The following is an 8769-nucleotide window of genomic DNA, read 5'->3' on the forward strand; positions in this document are numbered from 1 at the left end:
GAGTCTGAGTGAAATCTAAGGGGAAAGTGAAGATCAGTATTACATTGGTGCATTGACTAAATGTTAGGGGAAAGTGTCCTAGAGACTAAATGGTCATAGGTGAGCGAATTCACATAGTGATATCAGAAATGTCATCCCTTTTATAAATGAACTGAACTCAGAGATAGGCAGGATTTTATGTATATATAAAACATGTATACATATAAATGAAATCTGAAAATCATATGTACGGAAATAGTGGTTTAGATAGGAGGTTTTAGATTTCTAAAGGCTATGACTCTTTAGGTATCATGCAGGTAGAGATATTCATCTGGTAGTTGGAAGTTTGGTTCTGAAGCTCAAGAATGATGGCCTCTGGATTTCCCTGATGGTCAAGTGGTTATGAATGTGCCTGCCAGTGCAGAGGACATAGATTCGATCCTGGTCTGGGAAGACTCCACATCTGCCGGGCAGCTAAGCCCAGCTGCCACAACTACTGACCCTACCTGCTAAAACAACTGAAGCCAGCTTGCTCTAGAGCCAGTGCTCCACAACAGGAGGAGCCATCGCAATGAGAAACCTGCACACTGCAACTAGAGAGTAGCCCCTGCTCATGCACAGCAATGGAGACCCAATCCAGCCAAAATTAAACACATTAGAGAAAACAACAGTGTCCTCTGACACTGAGAGACAGATCTGGAGAAATCACCACTTCAATAGTAATGCTGCTGCTGCTGCTGCTAAGTCTCTTCAGTCGTGTCCGACTCTGTGCGACCCCATAGACGGCAGCCCACCAGGCTCCTCTGTCCCTGGGATTCTCCAGGCAAGAACACTGGAGTGGGTTGCCATTTCCTTCTCCAGTGCATGAAAGTGAAAAGTGAAAGTGAAGTCACTCAGTCGTGCCTGACTCTTAGCGACCCCATGGACTGCAGCCTACCAGGCTCCTCCGTCCACGGGATTTTCCAGGCAAGAGTACTGGAATGGGGTGCCATTACCTTCTCCATCAATAGTAATAGATGCCCTGAAAAATAGTGAAATTTCCCAGATAAGGGAGTCAAGTAAGAAGAATAAAGAGTTGCAAACCAAACCTTTGGGAAACCTTGATGTAAATAGTAGACAGGAAGGACAAAGGAACCAGAAAAAAGTAGAGTCAGATTTAGTAAAAGAGGAGCTTTGTATGTGTGTGTGTATGTGTGTGTGTGTAGGGAGTTGGAAAGACAGGGAAGAGTTTGGGGCCCTATCCTATAGATTAAAAGCTTTTTACAAAACTAACCTCAAATTCTGAAAACTATTTGGTGAATATTTCTTCCTGCTCAAAAGACAGGAAAACATTAGGTAAAGAAAGTCTAGTATCAACTTAATCAATAATAGCTCATTGCAAAGTGAATCATTACAAAAATAAATCACCATCAGTGATTTATTTACTTTGCTCATTGCAAAGTAAATCATTACAAAAATAAATCACCATCAGTGGAAAAGGTTTTAAAACATAGGAAACTTGAAAATGTTTAATATAACTTAGTGGACGGCAATGATATTAAGTAAGTTAGAGAAGGCAGAAGGAAAGAAAACACTAAAGGACAGGAATTTAGTTCAGTTTTAAATGTATTAAATCTGAAGTATGTTTGGGGCTCTCAGGTAGAGATATTATAGTAGGAAATACGCAGGGTGAACCCAGAGCTCAGGAAAGCATGTGAAAGGTTTGGATTAAATATGTGACTTCAGAAGTTAACAGAAGTTAATGGTGGCGGTGGTTGTGGCAGCGGCAGAGTATGGGAAAGAATGAGAGTAGCCAGTGACTGGGGTGAGGAACCGTGTGGAACACCAGTCAGTATTTAAGGGATAGAAACAGAGGAGTTAGTAAAAGAAACAGACGACGAGGATGAACAGAAGGGAAAGAGAAGAACCAGGAGAGAGAGAAAAAAAGCCTTTTTCCTTATTCTTTTTCTTGTTTCTATTTTATCAAATGCCAAGGAAGGAAAATGTCGAATCTGCAGCTAGATTGACTTGCATGAGGCCTGAGAAAACACTACTAGGTACAGAAGAGAATTGGATTAGGAGACAGATTGAACGAGAATAACATAACCCATAATCTTTAAAAAACTGATATATGATTTCATATGTATACATATATATATATAAAGCATTCTTGAAATGACAAAATTATAGAGACATAGGAAAAAATTGATGATTGCCAGAGGTTAGGAATGGTCAGCTGGGAGGTACATATTTGTGGTGATGTAATAGTTCTGTCTTGCTGGGGGTGGTGGTTACATGAGTCTGACACACTTGATTAAATAACAGAAATGTACACATACATTGTAGTGATGTCAGTTTCCTGGGTTTGATGTTCCATGGGACCACTCTGTACTATCTTTGTAACTTCCTGTCAGTTTATAATTATTCCAAAATAAAAAAGGCTTTAGCAAATGACCCAACTAGGGCTATATCCAACAATATAGACAAATTGTAAAAACATATACAAAGATACAAAATAATATTTACAGCATTATTTCATATAGTTAACATACTAAGAGGCAGCACTCAATTATGTTGTCTAAACATATATACAAAGCTGATACAGCTATACAGTCAAAGAACTGATGACCATAAGAGTCAGACTAGTAGTTATGAAAATATGGGAAGAGAGGGCTGTGGTATAGAAGTGAAACACAGAGCTTTGGTTTTGCTCTCAATGTTTTGTTTCTTGACACGGGTGGTAGTTACACTTGTATTGACATTATAGTCATTAAACTGTGCATGTATGTTTCTCACATCATTTGGTGTGTTTCTTTACCAAAAAAAATATTTTAGGTGAACATAGGAAGAAGGATTAACCTTGAAAATGTATAAGAACACTTCTTTCTGTGAGATAGGCAGAGTAATGAAGTATAATTTGAATGGAAGGCAGGAAAATTGTGTCTTCCCTATGAAGTAGAGAAAAAAGCTAAGCTAAGAATGCAATAGAGATCTTAAGGAAATTGGAAAGGTTTAAAGCAACAGTTTATGGAAAAGGAGAAGTAATTAAACCACACTAAATAAGGGAGGATTTCCAAGCAACTTGAAGACTTCAGTGAAATTGGTAACCCTATATATTTATGAGACTGCAGCCATGAAATTAAAAGATGCTTGCTCTTTGGAAGAGAAGCTATGACAAACCTAGACAGCATTTTAAAAAGCAGAGACAGCACTTTGCCAACAAAGGTCCATATGGTTTTTCCGTAGCCATGTACAGATGAGGAGTTGGACCATAAAGAAGGCTGAGCCCCAAAGAATTGATGCTTTTTAACTGTGGTGCTAGAGAAGACTCTTGAGAGTTCCTTGGACTGCAAGGAGATCAATCCAGTCAATCCTAAGAGAAATCAACCCTGACTAGTCATTGGAAGGACTGATGCTGAAGCTGAAGCTCCAATATTTTGGCCACTTGATGCAAAGAGCTGACTCTTTGGAAAGACTCTGATGGTGGGAAGGATTGAGGGCAAGAGGAGAAGGAGACGACAGAGGATGAAATGGTTGGATGGCATCACTGACTCAATAGACATGAGTTTGAGCAAACTCGAGGAGAAAGTGAAAGACAGAGAAGCCTGGTGTGTTGCAGTCCATAGGGTCACAAAGAGTTGGACACAACTTAGCAACTGAACAACAACAGCAACATCTAAGCAAAATTTAATGATAGCATACTGTACAAGGCCATGGGAGTGTGTAGTGTGTTTGGGAAAGAAGTTTGTCAAAAGGAATTAAATATTTAAGAGGTTTGCTGTTTAGGAGTCAGTATACATCTAGGCATTCTGAGATGACAGGGCAAAGGTCAGGGAAAGATCATTCTCTTGGGTGAAACATGATCAAATAAGCAGAAAATGAATGAAAGTAGTCAGCTTTGGAATGTATTGAGGAAACTTGAAAAATAACCAGTCTGGATCAGTCATCAGTATTTATCCTCAAGAACAGAAGAATAGAATTAGAAGAAATGAGAAATGTGTTGATTATAGCATAACTTGACTATATGTAGAAGAAATGTTGTATTGCTGAAAACTTAATGAAGGTAAGGGGATTTAAACTGAACCCATGTACACAAACTGTGATTTCCCTTCTCGTTTTAATAAGGAATAGAAGTTAATTTGCTAACTAAGAATGTTGTCATTACCCATACACGTGTTTTATGTACTTATGTTATGTTTCATGGTATCTTTACATTTAGTTTCATTTTGTGGGGTCTTTTGACTACAAGTATTACCACAATACTTTCTTTTATTCAGATGGGCCAGTTTTACTATTCAGCCAAAGCATTTGATGTCTTAGAGAGGCTGGACCCCAACCCTGAATACTGGGAAGGCAAGCGGGGTGCCTGTGTGGGCATATTCCAGATGATCTTGGCTGGGAGGGAACCCAAGTAAGTAGACAGACAAGAGACGCTATTCTGTGCACTTGCTGGTTTCCTGGGGGGTGACAATTGTTTTCCTGGCTAACATCCTCTGAAAACTAAAAATTATAAAGCAATCTATAGATTCAATGCAATAAAACGAGTATACTACCCAAAGCAACCTATAGATTCAATGCAATAAAACGAGTATACTACCCAAAGCAACCTATAGATTCAATGCAATAAAATGAGTATACTACCCAAAGCAACCTATAGATTCAATGCAATAAAATGAGTATACTACCCAAAGCAACCTATAGATTCAATGCAATAAAATGAGTATACTACCCAAAGCAACCTATAGATTCAATGCAATAAAATAATGACGTTTTAGAATGATGAATGAAAGTTTAAGTTTTATACTGCCATTTTCACAAGCAATGTCTTTTTCAATCTCTTCTGCTCTTTTCTTTGCCTGTTGGTTTTTTTCTTGTGTCTCTTAGTTTAGACCTCAAAGAATTAGAAATGGAGTGAGTGTGGTTAAAAATTAATTTTTTTTGCCTTCTCATATTTCAGGAAATACTGAGACATTAGACCACACAAAATTACATGGCATATAGTTCCATTTGTAATAACAGTTAAACTACTGAAAACTAAATTCCATTTTCTGAAAGTAATTTCATGGAATGTATTTGTTACTGATCTATGATAGAAGATAATGACTATTTTATAAGTAAATAATCTATCAAAAATTAGTTCCTACCTTGTATGTATTTCTAGTACTATTAAAAGTTTAAAAGAATTTGGGTAGTTGAAAGAAGATACTTGAGGGAAAAAGGATAAAATATGAGCGAACCCTTAGGGAAGAGGATCAGTAGGCAGTCATCTATAGATCTGATGATGTAACAGGGAAGATTTAGTATGTATTACTTAAAACATGAGTTTTAATTTAAATTAAATTTAAATTAGTTAGATATAAATATTGAATATTTGCCAAATCATGGTCCTTAACTTTCCCCTCTTCTGTATTTATTAATGTGTCACTTTTCTTGAAGAGATCATCTACCCCAGCTTTCTGACATTTTTCATTTATGGCAGTGACACCCAGTTTGGGGTGATTACCACATTAAACAAAGGAGAACTCTGGGACTCAGTCAAGTTAAGTGACCTGTTAGCACAGAGCTAGAATTTGAACCCAGCTCCTTAATACACACTTTCTATTCTGTCCTACAGAATAACCATAGAAACAGAAATATTTATGTCATATTCAGACAAAAAAAATATGTGTATATGTGTGTGTATGCAAACAAAGAAAACTGAGATTGGTGAGGAGTTCACAGAATTTCCATTTTACTATGGCACCATAAGAATAGAAAGCTAGGAAGTCTGTGATTGGTTTATGAAAACACAGGAAAAGGGTAGGCAGATATGCCTGCTAGAAGGATGTGAAGAACCGTCACAAGTTATTTTAGCTGTTAATTTGCATTCTTGTCCTTTCACACCGTTTCCTCAGAGAGACCCTTCGAGAAGTGCTCCACTTACTGAGAAGCACGGGTAACCCGCAAGTCGAGTACATCGTCCGGATCATGAAGAAATGGGCCAAAGAAAACAGAGTGCCTGTCTAAAACAGCCCCCAAGTCCTCCAGAACCCATCACCACTTTGACATAAAATTGGAGATCATTTCCCTCAAGTTTATGTTAGAGACAAGGCTCTGTTTATTGACATCTCCTTCCTTGGTCTCCAAGCCTCCTGATCAGTGACAGGCTAGCTTAGACCAAGCCTCCTGGCTGAGTTAAGAGCTGTAGTCTGGGCTGTGGCTCCCATATGATCCCATGAGCAATAAGACTTTGGACTTGTCCAGTGCCTTTATTCTAAAAATACTCAGAGCACTCTTATGTAATTTACTGACTTAAAGGAGAATGACATAAACTTTTTTTATTTATTAGCATTCCATGGCATTTTCTCCAAGTTGCAATAACAGATGCCTTTACTGCTCAAGGGTCACATCATTTCTGTCATCTTAATTTTAGCCATCTATGTACGTGATCCTGTGTTACTGGGGAAATCCATAAAAAGTTTTGTAATGCATCTCTGAATCTTAGGAGAGCAGAAGTTATAAATAGCTACCTGGTTCTAAGAATGGCAGTAAGACCCTTCATCAAACTGTCCAGGCACTAATAGATAATAGACTTATGGGGTTATTCTTTTGATAGTTGAATTGTTGATGATAATAACATGTTACAGCAGAGTAACATGTATATTGCAGTTTTTAAAAGGTGAGTTCTATATGAAGAAAATCTGTGTGGGACATTTTAAAGATATTCAGGAAACAAAGTATACAGGTCTCATCAGTCACTTCTCCGTTATATTTTAGGTGGTCTTACAGGTTAGGTTTTCCTTCCTCTATCTCACTAAGTAAACATCAATTTTTGAAAGTAGGGCTCCAAAGATTATTTTATTTATTAATGCAATGATAATAGAATATGAATCATGTAAAGTTCTTTGAGGGATTCCCTCCCTAATGGATGGACTTTGTCCTAAGTCCTATTCCAGCTCAATGTTGCTGAGCTCTCGCAACACAACTTATACAACTGAGCATTTTTAGGCTCACAACCCATTTTTGGAAGATCGACCCACACATTTTATGTACCAGGTTACTTTGTTTCTATATTACATACTTTGTTTCTGCCAGTTGAAGGTACCAGCATTACATAAGCGCAGAGCCATTCCTCTCCAGCAGGAGAACTCAAGGTCACCATTCCTTGAAGCACTAAAGACAAGAATTCCTATAAGCACTGAGTCAGGTTTTCCACCCCACCCCAGCATCCACTGAGGATGAAGGAGTTGCATAGGATGGAGACGGGAACGTGGCAGAAGTCGGCGCAGCGGAGGTGAGGTCAGTGATGGCAGAGGGTTCTGCCTCCTGGACGATTATGAGGGTTCTCCCACCTCCACTCAGGAAGGTGGCCAGTTCTCCAGTCTTTTATTAGACCCAGATCTAATCAAGTCAAAGCACAAATCAAAATAAACTGGCCAGAATAGCTGAGTTTTAGAAAACAAAATTACACCACAATTTTTTATATACAAAAGCTTCTGTTCCTTATTATATTGTTTCTGTTTTTTCACTAGTTGGTCCTCAGTATCTAAGTTACTAGGTGGATCAGATCTGGACAGAACCTGCCATAATCTTTAGAATCCTTGTGATTCTTACTTACCTCACTCAAAATATTAGGAAACATGACAGTAGAGAAAGACGTATGGACCTCTTCAGTGGTTTTTGGCAATGAAATTTGTCTTCCAGTTAGTTGCTGTTATTTTCAAATTTCCTATACTTGGAAAGCTTTTCCACAGATGGTGATATACTTTTAAATGAGCTCTTGTTGATCTTAATGCTCCAGCTTCTCCCTGCCATTTTTCTGTCTCCTGGAAAAAACATAATCCAAAAAGAGCAATTCTCAGAATTTTAGATTAACTTTTTAAAAAAGTTTTTTATCTATAGAACCGACCCCCCCGCCAAAAAAAACCCATAGAGACTAGTTTAAGAGAGCTACTACCCAATTCTGTTATTAAGGATTGCTACTTCTGAAGTAGCTTGGCCCCTTGACGGGGCCTCAAGATTGCAGAGTAGTGTTGCATGGAGAGGAGAGGGTCCAGGCTTGGGAATGGAGTGATAATGTGTACAATTCATAGCATCAATGTGCTCTTTATACTCTGTAGCAGATACTACTTGCAAATGGAAAAAATGTTATTTTTATACTTCAAAAGAATTGTTATGTTCCACTGTAACATATTTAAATTAAAGCTTATTATTTGGTTATTTATGGTATTCTCTTAAGTGCGGTGAGTAAGGGTGGTGGGTTTATAATGTGCCTTCTCCCCTTTCTTTCCTGACCTCAGAGTGAAGGGGGAAACACCAAGTTTTACTCTCCACAAGTTACTCTTTCTGAGAGGAGAATAGACAGCCCTAAGAAGCCTTGTCTACTAAGGCTTGTATTTCCTGCTTAGCCATGTTAGGTTTGGCTCTCTACTAAGTCACAGTGCATTCCAGAAGTTCGTTATACAACATTAACAAACGTTATACAACACTATACAAGTCTCATATATAGAAAGCTTCCAAATACTTGACTGAATAATTTAACATAGTAACTGGAAGAGCAGGGTACTTGTGAGATCTGACCTCATGGATTCTTGTTCCCATCTAATTTTTTTTTTCCTTTTGAACTTTTTATTTTGTACTGGGATATAGCCAGTTAACAATGATGTGATAGTTTCAGGTGAACAGTGAAGGGACTCAGCCATGCATATACATGTATCCATTCTCCCCCATACCCTCCTCCCATCCAGGCTGCCACATAACACTGAGCAGAGTTCCCTGTGCTGTACAATAGGTTCTTGTTAGTTATCCATTTTAAATATAGCAGTAATTGTT

At 38.1% G+C, this 8769-nt stretch overlaps 1 protein-coding gene across 2 annotated transcripts in view; it reads left to right on the top strand.

Moving 5' to 3' along the window:
• Nucleotides 1-8157, top strand: part of IFT56 (intraflagellar transport 56) — a 42793-nt gene extending 34636 nt beyond the window's left edge. For both annotated transcript variants that reach the window (XM_070788225.1, XM_070788224.1), the window contains 2 exons: nt 4236-4369; nt 5853-8157. In XM_070788225.1, coding sequence (XP_070644326.1) covers nt 4236-4369; nt 5853-5964 — 246 coding nt within the window. In that variant the 3' untranslated portion in view covers nt 5965-8157. The remainder of the gene's footprint in view (nt 1-4235; nt 4370-5852) is intronic.
• The last annotated feature ends 612 nt before the right edge of the window (nt 8158-8769 follow it).

Source organism: Bos indicus, chromosome 4, assembly GCF_029378745.1.
Source record: "Bos indicus isolate NIAB-ARS_2022 breed Sahiwal x Tharparkar chromosome 4, NIAB-ARS_B.indTharparkar_mat_pri_1.0, whole genome shotgun sequence".
NCBI lineage: Eukaryota > Metazoa > Chordata > Mammalia > Artiodactyla > Bovidae > Bos > Bos indicus.